Source organism: Papilio xuthus, unplaced genomic scaffold (genome assembly GCF_000836235.2).
Source record: "Papilio xuthus unplaced genomic scaffold, Pxut_1.1 DF825752.1, whole genome shotgun sequence".
Classification (NCBI taxonomy): Eukaryota; Metazoa; Arthropoda; class Insecta; order Lepidoptera; family Papilionidae; genus Papilio; species Papilio xuthus.
The window spans coordinates 494,839-511,077 of NW_013532897.1; the positions used below are offsets into that span (position 1 = coordinate 494,839).

Here is a 16,239-nt window from a genome sequence, read left to right on the forward strand (position 1 = left end):
GGTAACAATATGATATTGTATGAATATTTCAGTAGAGGAATTTTTCTTGCAAGAAACATGGCACCTCACGGTTGTCTTCGTATCTTAGTGGCATCAAGAAGTTCTTTGCGTTACATTAAAATTCGCAATCACATCGTTATAAAATACAATGATATTTTCATTTATATAAATATAATCAGCACTGGAAAGAATAACAAAAAACATAACGAAAGCACAACTCAAAAAACACAACAAACGTTAACAATAACTTTCAATTCGTAACGAAATAATAGAAATCTACAATACATCCACGTACTTATAATGAAAGAAAATATCATTATATCCCTTCCATATACATTGCAGAACAGTGTAAGAAAAAAGTATTATATATCTCGTTTGAAACTTTAATGGAGACCATCTTTAGGTTTCTTTGTGTTTCCTTCCTTAGCAGCCAGATTTGTTTATGATTCAAAAATAATTGTAAGATTTTTTGATGCGTTGAATTGACAGCTGAGATTGAGACTTTGATCCTTTCCATTCTCTTATTTGCGTCGGTGAATCGATATTTGGGTTTTACTTTAACGTTGGCCAATATCGGCGCGCCTGCACTTCAAATGTTTGCTCAGATATAAGCCGGTTCTTGTCGATCGTGCCCGTGACTCCTTAAGTAGTTGGATGTTTGTGCGCGAGCGCTTTTAGAACATATCGTATTGACACATCAAACAATCAAGAATTTTGTTTAAATTGGCCATACGAATCTTTGTGATTCTATACATTCTTGAGTGTGATAATGAATTTGTTTCAAACCGGGTCAAACAAGGATGTTTGAACCGGTGAGAGGCGCTGCTATCGCGCTTGGTTCCGTCACAGTACATATAAAACCTACTTAAACAAAAAAACGTGCGAAGACGATCTTGTGACATTTTTAACGTTGACAGGGGGGCGCTAGTGAGCTGTCATAATTTAGTTTCACTTATGTCCACCGGTTCAGATAGCCTTGTCAGTCTATACGTAAGTATTTAAAGTTAGAATATTAATATTTCTAACATAATGGAAGAAATTTTTCCAAATGTTGTATTGAATACACCAAAGACAAACATTTTGTAAGATACGTTTTTCTAAATATCATCACAAACTATCTAGCGATAGATTAGTTCCAGCATTCATATCGATTCAGTGGCGTTTGCCAACATACCAGCTCCCGTTTAAAGCGAGGAAAACACTCAGTCATTCCATCGCGTTCACACCGTGTTTGCCCTTAATAGATTTCTTGCAGCATAGTACATAGTTATTCGATCCGACGATGCAATGTTTCTTTGACGTGGATAGAAAAACACCTTTGTGGAACGATCACCGCGCTGTGAGATCACAGACGTGCCTGCTATTGGATGCTTCTCTATGCTGGATTAGAGCCAATGGCGTTCGGTATTGTTGGCGCTATGCTTTAATTACACTTTAAGCCACAAAAAATGGGGCAGGCGGTTGAAACAAAAAATATTACAAAAGTTAAAAAGTTGGGTATATAGTGAGCGAGGAAAATCGACGTAAATTGGAATCCAACTGCGACATATGTTCGTATTATGTAATTCGAGTTTCAGTGGGGCGTGGATGATTAGATGGGGTAATGACTTTAGGAGTGATCGGGGGATAATAGGGTTGCTATGTTTGGCTTAACAAAAACTATTACTTCGTTCGGATAGTTTACACTTTTTGTGTTATTCACTCAATTTGAAAAGGAACTTATAAAAAGCTCAATAACAATTAAAAACAGTTGAATTAATAGTTATGTAATATATAACCATTATATAACATGAACCTCTATTCTATATATAAGTGAGTCAAGAACGTATTAAGGATGTAGTTCAAGAATATGGATTCTTTTTTTAAATAACACGCCAAAATTGAGCACCTTTTTTTAAAAAAAGAGCAATTTTAATTCTCTATTTAAAAATAAAATTAAAAACATTTACAATAGGTAAGCTAAAGATAATTTAATCTTTCTTTTGTTTTTTAAAGTTACGTTAAAGCTTAAAAACAATTAAGTATTTATTACACAAAAGACATAAGTATTTCTTACAAATTAAAAAATGACAGGATAAAGGTGTCTTGCTAGGGTTGTACGACACCTCGACGATAAATGGAAAGCAATTACATGAAGTACAATGAACCACCCCCACCCTTAATTAATATTAACTACGGAGCGACGCCCCTAACAGTTGGCGGAGGGAATTATTGAGGGAACGCTGGTGCATCGGACAGCGAGGTAAACAAACACGGCGACACACGGCGGATAAGAGTTAACTACTTGTTTTTTGTGAAATGTTATAAGGGAATATGTCTTTCGACACTCGATCAATAATTCTACGTCTAGCTGTCGCCTGCGACTCCGTCCTCGGAGAGTTAAAGAAACCTTAATTAGTAGCCAATGTGTTCTTCCAGATGTTCTGGAGATACCTTCTAACAAACATCCAACCATTCAAAAATTCGCATTTATAATATTAGTAAGATTTGGTTCTTGATATCAGTTTCAAGTTGTAAGTATTGTCAGAGATAAGCAATAATACAGTGTGCAAAAAATACATTACATCATGAATTGGAAGTAATTCAATTAATCATTAAATTAAATTAAATTTTATTATTTTTTTAAGAATTTTCACTTTTTAAAAATAATTTTCTATCCGTATGTATACTATATTGTCTGCATATTTCGATAGTGAACAGATAGGAAGGGAGTGAACATTGAACATTACGCGAACAGCTTTGTCGAACGCATCGACATTTGTCGGGCGTTCGACGTCGCGATTGGTTCGCGAACAAAACACGTTTTGTGTACCGATCTATTAATGCGAGTAGACAATGGAGCGAACGAAATGCTCCCCGTTCATTATCGACAGGTATTAACACAAATCTGCCATCTGTACTCGATTCACGAACCATTTTTAAATGGTTTCAAATGATATTCCATTATTTTGATCTTTTGTTTGTTTTTGATTGATGATTCCATTCATTTGTTAAACAAAATACTGACGTTTGACAACAAGACAACTTGTTTTGTCATTTGTTTTTCTCATTTTATTTTATTTTTAGTTATTGCGGTTTACTTAAACGGTTAAATAACCGTAAATAATTGTATTCTTAAGACTTATAAGAATGATCCTTACTTGTAAGAATGATTCAAATCAGAATGTACTTCTAACCCTTTGTACTTAGTACACTTTAAGGCCTTCATTGGTCACTAAGCGTTCCCCTTAGTGTAGTTTTAAAATCTACATTAGGGACTCCAATAGTGTCCATTATGTGGATATTAATGTGACAGCAGTAGGTTTAGTCTGGGTCGTGAAAATGTTTTAAAAATTGCAAAATGAAACTTGTCGATCTTTACAATAGCACTCGATGTACGTAATTATGGCATGAATAAATGATACGCTGTTTGTTGAGGACAATGCGCTCGTAAAAAGAAACTGATTTAACAAACCCCTCCCCATCTTAACTCCTACAACCCGCGTAGTACAGCAACAGTGGTTAAGTTGTTTTTATGTTTCATGTTTACCAATATCAGTATTATTCGTTTAAAATGAGATTCCTGGCTTTGAATGGTCTCTGCTGTATGTAAGCCAAGTAAATAGAATGATCTAAGCGATTTAAGAGCAACATAATTTTGAAGAGATCGGGAAATGATGTCTGTTATCTTATTGGTTAATATGTACGATCAGGTGGAGCATATCGTAGCAGTTTCACAATCAACAAACTAACAAGAGACTACACAATACGTGTAAACAGTGTATCTATGCGGAGCAGACCGCACAAGGCACCGTTGAAAAACGAGGGAAAAAATAGAAAATGGCGCTTCCTCTCGCCGTCACCGGCAGAATGGCGGCCAGCGGCGGCGGTTTTATTTTTCCCCACTCTTCCACCCCTGTCTCTTCCCCTGTCTCTTCTCTCTGAACATTTTTAAATTCTCTGTGTTGGGCTTGAGTTTTGCTTACTTTTCGTCGTTGATTAATTCGGTGGCCGGTGTCCCGCTGCGGCGCTCCTGCCGCATGATTGCGCCCTCTTTTTTTTTCGTGCGACGTTCAATTTTTTTACTATGCTTTAATTTTAAATCTGTTCTAAATGTTTTAATCGTTTTGCAATTTGATTGTATCGTGATGTTCATTATACGTTATATCATAACATCACTGCCAGTCTTTTCTAGTCTAGATAAAATATCTCATTGAAGGAAGTTTTCGTCTACGTCCCAATTTCTAATAAGAACTCAGATTCTAATATTTTTGACATCTAACTACTTCCAAAAGTTTTAAGCCTTGTTAATTCGATAGGCTTCCAAGTAAGTAGAGTAAGTACCATCCCTTCAATTCTTTTAGTAATGTTATCGAGGAATTTTGGTACAATAATATTTGCCTTAAACATTTTAATTAGACCAGATACATGTTGGCATAAGCAAATGATGAGTTGTATTACTTTGCAAGATCTTTCATGTGTCAAATTAATTACTATTAATTAAATTAATTATGATTAATTATAATTAATTAAATTAATTATCGAACGTTATATTAATTAATGAATTCTACCGACTTAACACTAGTTTGTATATTAATATAGATTAGATATGCGTGATGTAGATTGGAATTGAAATACCACTGTCTATGAAGGACCGGGGGCCCGTGAGTTATTTGCATTATAACTGATTGGTTATTCAACAATATATCACCACAACTGTCGATTCATCTCCGACGAATCTTAATTTTGATTAAGAATAGATTGATACAATATTATCGTAACGGATGTTTATCGAATTGAAATTTCGATAGGAAAATAGAAGTTGATATTAAAATTATTGGTTTGTGTTATAAAAAGTAAGTATTCAAATTTTATAAATTGGATAAGAGATGTTATTCGTTATTCATCGATTATTATGTAATCGATACTAGTTTCATTCTAATATATTTATGAACAAAGTACGTGCAGTGTCCTTAGTAATATTGACAATGACTAACCTAAGTATAGCGAACTAGTGTCTTTTGTTAAAAAGTACGTTTTCAAAATTTTCATTGATTTATTTTACTGTCGCCTTTTTTCTAGCACTAACTAAAAATTCGACCTTAACCTGAAACATCTAAAGTAACGTTGATATGTTTGTAAACATTAAAATTGTTAATTTTTTTTTATATCAGATGGTGGCAAACGAGCGAGCGGCCACCTGAAATCGCTGAAATAGCGAGGTGACGACATACGAGGTGATGAAATACGCAATTGCATATGCGTTGCCTACCTTTAATCGACGGAGGAGAGGATGAACAGAAAGAAAATATTTTCCCATTCCATGCATCCTCTCATCCGGAAAGTCCACTTCCACTTCCCATCCTTTCCTTATAAGAAAGAGGGTGGGAAGGGTTAATTTCAATAAAGTGGTAAAGCAACCTTATTTTGTTAAAATAGTGAAGTGATCATAGCCCATAGATATCCTAATAAGTTGATTTTGTATCAATTCTTACCTAGCCTCTTCGAGATCTCTGAGTTGTGCATCTTAGGGTTGTCCTGAGCTATCTTCCTACGCTGTAGGCGCGACCACACCATGAACGCGTTCATGGGTCGCTTGATATGCTCCTCCTGGCTTTTCTTTTGTTGGGCCTGTCCGTTCATGGCGATCGCTCCCATCGTGCCGATAGCCCCCATTGACATATGGCTCATTGGGAAGTGTCCCATCGTGCTGCCGTAGCCCGCACGCTCGCACATCGCACCAGCGGCACTGAAATGAAACAAATATCTTTTACTGATATTGTAAACCAGCTGTCGCCAGCGACTCCGTCCCCGAGGAATTAAAACAACTTAATAAGTAGCTTATGTGTTCTTCCAGACATCTTCTACATGTGTGCCAAATTTCATCAAGATCTGTTGAGCCGTTCCGGAGATACCTTCTAACAAACATACATCTATCCATCAGAACATTCACATGTATAATATTATTATAGTAAGATGTGATATTGGGATGTTTGTTAGAAAGTATTTGCGGAACGGCTGCATGGATAACATATAACATCTTTAATAAAGTATTTGACAAATCTGTATTTAAAATTAGCAATTTCATCAACACCCCGGGGTATCGAGATAATGTGCGCCATCAATTTGAGATGATCGCAAAAATATTTTAATTATCCTAAAAATATAAGTCGCATCTCCCCGACGGTGTCGCGTCCATTGTTAGGGCCCCTGCACACGTGCGCAACAATCGCAACTTTTAATACTCCTGCGACAATTACAGTGTGCACGGGACTGGAAAATATTAATACATCGCGCATAAGAAAGAGGGCGCTTTTTAAATTGGCTGCTTATAAGCGATCACACGCTTGTCTCTGATTGGCTCAAAGCCCCTTACGAGGATTTGCCTCTCAAGAGTCTTACTCTAATTTCCTTAAGTAAGTCGCCTTTTTGCGGTTTCTAAACTTGGGTTGTCTTGAAGAGGCACTTCAAGATAAAGGCTCTTATTATAGTCACATTTAGGCAACCTTTCTATTCAAAAGAAAATATTCATCCGTTGAACTGATAGAAACAAGAGATTCAGAGAAAACATGAGTTTCAGAAAATATCGTAAGACTTTTTAAGAAAGTTTTATTGATCTTAATAACAAATGAAACTCGTTAACCAAACCTCAATCTATCCATAACAAATGAAGACCTAGCAAATAGTATAAATCATCCGAAATTTCTAATTAACTCAGTGAAACCATTTACAAATTAGTTGTCGACGTTGGCACAGCGGTGGCGCGGTCGTGGCGCGGCGGCGGCGGGCGGACGTAACAAATCCAATAGTGATGTTGAACGAGCTGCTAAATTAATATGTTGAAACCGCAAATCCCCGCGGGGAGGTATCACTTGAACTAACGAAACATACCCTCTTACGAATCCAACCCTTACGCACCCATAATATAAATCTGTTAACGATTTGGATAATATAAACATATGTTTCACACCCTCTGGGGGGTGATTTTTAAATAATTATTTTGTAATGTTATTTATTTTACGCTAGAGGACGCTGACAGCAAACCACAGAATGATGCAAATGCCACACGACTTTCGATTGTCGAAGATAAATTTTTCAAGGCAATTTGCTTCTGTCTGAAATCAAACATGTATTCTTAATTTTAACCATTTCTCATAATTAATACGAAACATGAATTTGTGTGTATCTACAATAATACCTATAACACGGCCGAGATAGGGTTGTCACTCGAAGATATTGTAAATTCGTATATTCCTATGAGTTTTCACTATTACATGTTCAGCAACAGTATTTCCATCTCTTTCCTCGTCTTTGATATAATAAAAAGATAACAATTATGTTTCAGCACGTCAAGACAAATTGAAATTAAATCTTAAATGGAACTTTTCTTTCTAGATATTTCTATACTGAATGTAATTCTAGGAATAATGCCTTCAGGACAAGTCTTGTGTTTGTCCTCGCGGAGTCAATATTGATCTTCCTGTTTGAGTGTGACAAGGACGAAGTCTTATGAGCGAAGACCGAAGACACTGCAAGTTTGTTGTGCCCAGCTACTGACTTTTAGTGGTGTGGTGATAATTACGTTCTCTGTTGATGGCTACTTGGGCTGTGTATGTAAGATTTTTTTTCTAAAGTTAGTAAAAGCAATTTGTAATATATAAGCCGTGAGTAATATTGTTTAGTGGTTAATTCAATATTTAGTTAAATAGTTATTTTATAAGCTAGCAATAAGTAAAGGATATTATTTGATGAGTTGTTTACTTACTTTTAGGTTTTTGCAAATTCATTGACAAAAAGAAATTTTCGACCGTGACAGGACTCGAACCTGCAATCTTCGGATCCGAAGTCCGACGCCTTATCCATTAGGCCACACGGTCGTGTTTTAATATATGAAATTACGAATCCTATTATATGCCAGGTTTCACTACATCATTGTCAATTAAATTTAAAAATAAAGTTGAATTCGTTTTTTTCATCTAACACCATTAAGAATAACTCATAATTATCAAAATATGGTACAAAAGTGTAGCTAAGGCTGAAAGTTGAGCCTTTGCCTCTTTTCAGTTGAGCAAAAAAAATATTAGATTGTCGTACATTTGAATTTGGAATGCGTTAGTCTAACAGAAACAAGACAGCTACTTGTCCAGTGTCGGCGCACCGCGCATCGCAAACACGCAGATTGACTGGTGACTGGTGAGTGATGAGGTCGGACATGTTGACTGACTAGTCAGATATACGATTATTCGGATGTGCGATTCGAAGCTTGTAAAAATTAATCAAGGCTTTGTATATTCGAGTTAATAAAAACGAAAAGAAACAGAACTTTTACACAATTAACACCGTTCTTGTTCATTCATTCAAGTATATTGTTTAGAAGATAAATGAATAATTAAATCGAATCGAAATAAAGCAGAGATTGGGTAATAAAGATTTATAGAAGTCCCTAATACTGTTTTGTTTGCCTGTGCGAATTCGTGCGAATATATCTGTCTCGTTTACTCCACCTTTTTGTATCTTCTTTCTCTTTCATATAAGGAAAGGGGATTTATCGTGACCTTGAAATCATATTCTACAATTATTTGGAGTCCCTGGTATTAGCTTCGTTTATCTACAGTTGTTCTTTAGAATTATAACTATTGTAAGCCGTCGATTTGACAAATACCGCATCCAATTTTTACTTACTCCAAAGACACCTCATCTTCGAAAGCAACAAGAGAATTGAGCCAGCAACATCGCGGCGTCCAAACAAGCTACTGTTTAAACTACTATCTTAGAGGTCGCAGCAAGCAACGCCGCAAACAAGACGACTCTTTGTCTAACTCGTTAGCGGCTACGATTCGGAGCCGAAGCGGTTTTTTTTATTCTTATTTGCCCACCAATAACCGACGGTCGGATTGACAATGTACCAAGATTATACATCTAGAAGGTTCAAATGCGTTTAAAATTGGCAAAGCTATTAAGCCTTATCCACTTAAATCTTGGTTAGTAATAAATTTAAGTTGCTTTGAACATGAAAATTCATTGTTACATTTCGTTTATGTTTTTGTAACAGTTGTAAGCTTCTTACTTGCTTATTTTCAGACCAATTTGCTGTAGTTAAAGTGCTCGAAAATATCGTGAAATTATATTATAGACCTAGATTTTACTAAAAGTTTTCATATTTATGTTCTGTAACAATCAACTTTGTGGCCAGTATTATTTGGAATTGTTTTTTTTTTACTTCGATTGTAATTATTATTTTTTTTTAAACCTTTACCGAAGCTTTTTAGATTAGGTATAGATTATTTGTATGATTGCTCTTTGACCGAAACTTGTCCGATTTGTAGGAACAATGCGCCTGCGCATGTCTGGGCGCTAACACGGTACGCAAACGGGCATGACGACTGTTTACACGGCGGCGACTACTGACGTACGGATTGTTTTAACATATCACCGACAGAAATGATTTCCAATCTTCACTTGAGCACGTAGTACGAAGCGATTCTAAATTACCTTGTTAGCATGCTGGAGATCTTGAAAGATATGTTCAAAGAATGTTGTTTAAAATGTCCAAAGAAATAGTGGTAAAATAGTGGTAAAGTGGTAATGGTAAAATTTCCTTTCATGATAACCTAGTCTCACTAATATTATAAATGCCAATGTTTGGATGGATAGATGTTTGTAAGAATGTATCTCCAGAATAACTCAATGGATCTCGATGAAATTTGGCATAGATGTAGAACATATCTGGAAGAACACATAGGCTACTAATTAAGTTCCTTTTTTCATACCGCGGGGGCGGACGGCTAGTTTTAAATATGGCACATCCCAATAGCTTTGACTAATGAAGACAGTAATAATTCACATGTCCTAGTGTAAACTCTGTTAGCGTTGGTAACTATTCTACAAGGAATAGATCCAGTAATCTTTTAATTTTCCTTTAAAGCATGGTTTATTTAATATATTTATTAAAATTCCTTTTCGCTTTATGTTGCTACGCTATTTTAATATAATAAAAATTTTATAAATTAAATAATTTCTCATTTTAAGGCTCATTATTGTGACATAGTTCCATTTAACGGATAAATTTATTTTATCATTGTATTTAAGAACTAGATTCTTTGCTTCAAGCAAACTCATTAATAACTTTCATTTCTTTACAGTATTTTTTTTCTTTTTTCTTTGTTCTATAAAGTTATAATTTGCCTTTTCCTCTTCATTTAAATTAATGTTTTAAAAAAATTCTTTTATTTTCTGTCTTTTACCTTTTTCTGGCCTTAATTCTCAAGTGATTTTAGTCTCTCTTTACCTACATTCTCCTTGCCAGTGTTATTTTGTATCTTCAGTTAGATACATGGAAGAATTTTAATTTAACTTTTTAAATTGTAGATGAGAAATGTAGTATAAAAATACAAGGCAATTTATAGTTTTAGATATTTGTAAATTCAATTTTATAAACTTTGTTTTAAAATGCAGCTAATAGATGGCGCTATTTATAAACTAGAGTCAAAGTTATCAGCAATTTTAAAGGAACTATGGCGCTTGTGATTGTGTAATCGAAATTTGGGTTAAACAAACAATAAATTTACATATCTGTTAGATTTTAATATTGTAACACATGAATAGTTTATCGTTTTTGTAGGTATAGTAGAATATTGATTTTACGATGCTGTAGTGTTTACCCAATAACAAGAAAAAAATAATAATCCCGTGAATTAAAGACGTAGACAGATGTTTATAATTTTAATCAGCAACTATTTACAATGTTACTTTTTTTACTAATATTTCGACTATGGAAATGCAGTTTTAATATATTCGTATAGCTTTGAATTCACTTATTTTATTCATGTGTCTAATGTCAGTTTGTCTTACGGTGGGTTTCGGAGTGCAAAATGTAAAACAATGTTTTCTCTGTTTTGTCAAGATAAAAGATGGGGATGATATAATTAATCCGCTGCTCTGTTACATCGTGACGTCATCATAATTGTCAGTCGCTCAGAAACACTGATTGCTTAAACCCTCTCCCCATCAAACATCATTTAGCTTTAGTTTTCAAAATATGGGCATATCTGTTTACAACTCGATGTGTTCAATTATACCTGACTTAGCGCTTATATTAAGCACGAAGCCTTCAAACCAGTGATTCAATGTTATACACATTTATAGCTCGTATCTCACAAATGAGGCACTTTTAAGGTCAATAACTCAGTAAGAGCAAATCAAAATGGCCGTCGGCGCGCCACAAAGAGCATCAACTATTGTAAACGTGTAAAAATAATAAAGGCTTAACGACTTCCATAATAAAGATGGGACGATTGTGCCTTCATTAGTCGATCTGAACACATCTAATTGGTATTATAAGGTATTGGCCAATTTTGCATACTCTTGCAAGTTTTATATCTTACACGTATGCATTTTCATAAGCAACTTTTAAACGGTTTATTGTAAACAGAATGATAACGGCTTCTTTATTATAAACTAGCTGTCGCCCGCGACTCTGTCAGCGCGGAATTAAAAAAATAATGAGTATGTGTTCTTCCAGACCATGTTCTACATCTGTGCCAAATTATATCAAGATCCGTTGAGCCGTTCCGGAGATATCTTCAAACAAACATCCATCCATCCAAACATTCGTATTCATAATATTAGTAAGATGTAAAGGAGTATATTCATATATCTATCCACTGTAGTCTAATGAAACAATGAATAACCTTTAAAATAATATTAAAATAAAAAATTACATTTTGAATTTTAAAATTGACTTTTCGAATTAAAATCAAAAAATGTATTTTAAGAATCAAACTCCGCAAATCAGAAATCATATCGAAATATTAACCGCTAAGCTATTGGTCTAATAGTTCAGTTTTTTTTATAACAGAAGGGGACTAACGAGCAGCGGGAAAACCGAGATGGTGATACGCTCGCTTCTTGAAGGACCCCAAGTCGTAGCGGATATTACGAATATTATAAATGCGAATGTTTGGATGGATATTTGTTTAACATCTTCGCACGAATCGGCCCGGCTCGCCCGGTGAAATACCACGACCACACAGAAGACAGGCGTCAAGTGGAAGCAATTGCGCGTTTCGTCTGATGAGTGCGCGTCCCGGAGGCCTTACTTAGTCGCCTTTCCCTTCCCACCCTTTTTCTTACAAGGAAAGGATGTGAAGTGGAAGTGGACTTTCCGGATGAGAGGATGCATGTAAAGGGAAAATATTTTCTTTCTGTGCATTCTCTCCTCCGTCGATTAAAGGCAGGCAACGCATATACAATTACATATGTCTATGAGCAACGGTCACTTCGCTATTTCAGCGATTTCAGGTGGCCGCTCACTCGTTTGCCACCTTATGATATAAAAAAAAACAACACATAACATCACCCATGTACGGTAAGTGCCAGTTTGTATCATTACATGGTTGGTTTAATCAGGTAAAATGTCTATTGCGTGATGATTATAAGAATCCATAGGTTCCAATTATGATCGCTTTCCATGTCTTGTTTACATCCAATTACAGACAATCTGATAAGAAATCATTTCTAATAAGTATTGAATGATAAATAATTGAATGGTTTGCAAGAGGGTCGTGGTTAAGTAACTAGTGTTTAATACATACAACATTGTACTCAATAAATCATATGTTATACTAGCTGTCGTCCGCGACTCCGTCTTAATACGACTTAAAACAAAAACATACGAGTATTTAGCCTATATGTTCTTCTAAACTGTGTTCTATATGTATGCCAAATTTCATCGAGATCCGTTCAGCCGTTCTGTAGATACCTTCAAACAAACATTTATCCATCTAAACATTCGCATTTATAATATTAGTTAGAAGTAAATTGTTTTTAATTAATTTGTTGGCAATATAGATAACTCTTCTTCATTTAAATAGCACAGATCGGTGTTCTTGTATTTCAAATATAAAACATAACAATGTGTAAACTTACCGTGGATTTCTGAACCCCCTTTTAAACTATATCGTTATCTCTGTTATGTCAAAGATTGTAATAGGGGTGATGATATTCATTATAAAGAGTTTCATGTGTCAGAAACCCACGGTTATAGTAATGTAGTGCCACTGTCATATTGTCTTACTTCTTGAAAGAGACAGTAATCATTTTTATATAGATATTAGCGGATCCGACGGAGGTTTAGTAGCTCTCCCCAACCTCATTCCTGGATGAAACTTATTCCTATAATTGATAATTAAATGTTCAAAACTTATTAGTATAGCAGGATACGGAATCAGAAAGGTTTAACAACTGTTTTTATATCTTTTCCTATATCATTGCCTGCAGTGTGTTTCCACTGCCGATATACAAAAACATAGTATCATCAGTTGTTCTGGTTAAAAAACAGCACAGTAACAATAGCTCTCACGAATTTTAAATCACTTGAAATGGTGGCGGATAAAAATTGCCGAGTGTACGTACACTGCCGGCGTGAGATCTACGTAAATGTTTCCATTCAAACACTAAATAGTTAATTGTTTTAAATAAATACAGGTAATTAAGGCAGATATTTTTGTCTGTGTGTTTGTGAGTTTGTCGGTTCCTTTGCCATCAAGTTGCTTATTAGAAAACGATTATTATAATAATTATACCTATTATGTAAGAGTGCACAGCCTTAAAAAATTATATACATATAAAGACAAACATAAATTACAAATTTTGAACACTTTAGAACAAAATGGGTACAAAAAATCCAAGAATTCCGTTTACGAAACATTATTATTGATCCAGGTAGGCGAAAAGCTTAAATATGTATATTTAGAATGATAAAAAGGTCTTTGTTTCTTATTTAACATATTTATTTGCCTACCTTCTTATTCAAATTTCATTATAATAAGATAAAATTTAAATATTGCCTGAATTAAAATACAATAATCGAATGATAAACAACAGTTACTAAAAAAGTTGAAAAAGTTACCTCATAAAGTGACCGCTGGCACGTTGGTGTAGTTCCAGATCCACGTTGGCGGCTCCTTCCTCCTGCGTTAGTGCCTCGTCGTCCGCTTTCGCCTTAGTCACACCACAACAAACACTACTCAATGTAAAAACAAACTACGACCGATTCATATTTATCAAATGGGTTAACGATTGATTCCCTCGATTCGATCGCGTATCGCGAACACGTTCGTCGTGCGTCGTGCGTCCGTCGCGGGCTCGCTACAATGGCGACAATCGACAATCGTAAGCGACTGCGGTGACGACGATGCCGACAAATCGAGTGATAAACTCACGCGGCCCGACCAATCGCAGCGCGCCAGTCCTCCCACGAAAACTCGTCTCGCGCTTCCATTGGCCAAGCAACTGCCATTCCCTTACGGATGTTATTATGCAGAAGGAGACCGACTGTTCGAAAATTCGAAATAAGAATTCGAAGCGCTTGCCGGCCGCCTCACAATGCAAATTGGTTGCGCGCGCTGCGGTCTCTTTCTATCGCCGCACCGCACCGCTTCTTGTTTTATTTATGACTCGCTCGCGTCGCCGCTGCGCCGGAATAAGAATCATTTTGTTTGGCAGGTTTTGATCGTTATTCTGTGTAGTAACAGATTGTTTTGCTTCCGCTAGTACACACTCGCTTCACACATTCTGAATCATATTCATATTCTTACAAACATATTTCATTTTGTATGCCGTGTGAGCAATACAAATAAGTTACTTTATATTGTGCCTCTGTTAGATGGTATCTTGACACAGCTTTTAAATTATCTATATTCGACTAATAGATCTTAATTGTAATTAGAATTTTTGTAATGCTATTAATATGGGAACAAATTTTACAATGAAGATTGGAACTAACGAAAAATCTCAAAGTAAGAGATAGTAGTAATAAGGATACATCTAACTGAAAGAAAAAAAATCGTAATAAATTTTTGTGCCTTTAAGATGAGGTATTCTAAAATATATTTATTTCTTACCAGTAATCTTACAGTTACTAGATGAATGCAGAAATAAATGTGTTAGTAAGATAATTTTGAGAACTACCGGGCAATCAAACATGTTCTTTCTTGTTTTGATAGTCTAGTATGGTTAGAAATTTACAGATTCTATACATAAAATAATAGGATTATTTTTAATATTTGTAATGTCATTTAATTAAAAGCCTAATAAATTTAGAATGTCAAATTTTCAGAAAAAAGTATTTATTATCATAATTATAAATATTTATTATATAAAAGTAATAGAAATCTCAATCTTGTTATTCTTAGAATAACAGTATAGGTACTTCTCACTAAGGTCATATTTTCACACGCAAACTGATTTTTATTATAAATGCAACAATAACATATCGATTACTAAAGAGACCGTTAAAATATCTGAGGTCAAGAGCCTGATACATATAATATATCAAGAAATTTTCACATCAATAGATCGTACAACGGAAACTAGATTAAAGAATAACATTCTCAAGTATTGAGGCAAAGCGCAAGGAGCAATAACTGAATACGCTCAATTTCTAACAGAAATCGAACACACAATCAAATCTATACGAAAAATTATCATACGTCCATCATCCAAATATGATCCAATAATATCAACAATGGTAGCAAAATGCAAATTTGTTAACGATACGTAACGAAGACGTTACGGATTTCATATCGATCGTGTCATTCCTTTTCATATTCAAATATCCCACAATTGGCGCATTGGCTACCGAAAAAAATTGACAATCGCTTAAAAAAATTCATGAATTAAACACATGTTCAATAATTGAATTGTTATAATTTTGAATAACTTGGCGACACGAGGGCAATAGGTCGCGCCCCAGGGCGGGAGGTGTTACGATAAAACGTTGCAACGCGCGCTCCGCATTGTGTCGTACGCAAATTAACTGCGAACGCATTCAATTTTTATTGCCCATAACAAAAAAAAATATATTCCGATAATATATTCAATTCATCGATTCGAATCGCACAGTACAACCGTTGTTATGAAAGAAATTTTTAAATGCCTCTAAATGATTTTTGCATATGACATCGAACAAGCCAATATATGAATGGAACATGCTCAATGTAAATTTAAACATGTGCGGAATGCAGGTAGCTTTCAGATTATATCGCCTCGACTCGCTGTCATTTAAATGTTTTTATTGTTGTTGTTCGTACAATAAAACGCGACAGACCGTTACAAATTTGTTTCTTGATATTGCATTAATATTTCGTTACATTGGAAACATACAAATTGAGATGAAAATGAAACAAGTGACTGAGAAAGTAGGACTAATTATGTAGTCACTAGATAAGCTTCTATGACACTATTTTAGGAAGTATAATT

The 16,239-nt window shown here is 34.9% G+C and overlaps 1 protein-coding gene and 1 non-coding gene across 2 annotated transcripts in view; both read right to left on the reverse strand.

Moving 5' to 3' along the window:
* The window catches only part of Sox21b (SRY-box transcription factor sox21b), a 36,310-nt gene extending 22,137 nt beyond the window's left edge, over nucleotides 1-14,173 (reverse strand). Inside the window, exons 1-2 of the mRNA XM_013323277.1 lie at nucleotides 13,889-14,173; nucleotides 5,475-5,728 (exon numbers count right to left, since the gene is read on the reverse strand). Of these exons, the coding sequence (XP_013178731.1) occupies nucleotides 5,475-5,728; nucleotides 13,889-13,893 (259 nt within the window). The 5' untranslated portion in view covers nucleotides 13,894-14,173. The remainder of the gene's footprint in view (nucleotides 1-5,474; nucleotides 5,729-13,888) is intronic.
* Nucleotides 7,784-7,856, reverse strand: TRNAR-UCG (transfer RNA arginine (anticodon UCG)). The gene has a single exon. It is a non-coding gene; the product is annotated as a tRNA-Arg (tRNA).
* Nucleotides 14,174-16,239: the final 2,066 nt, after the last annotated feature.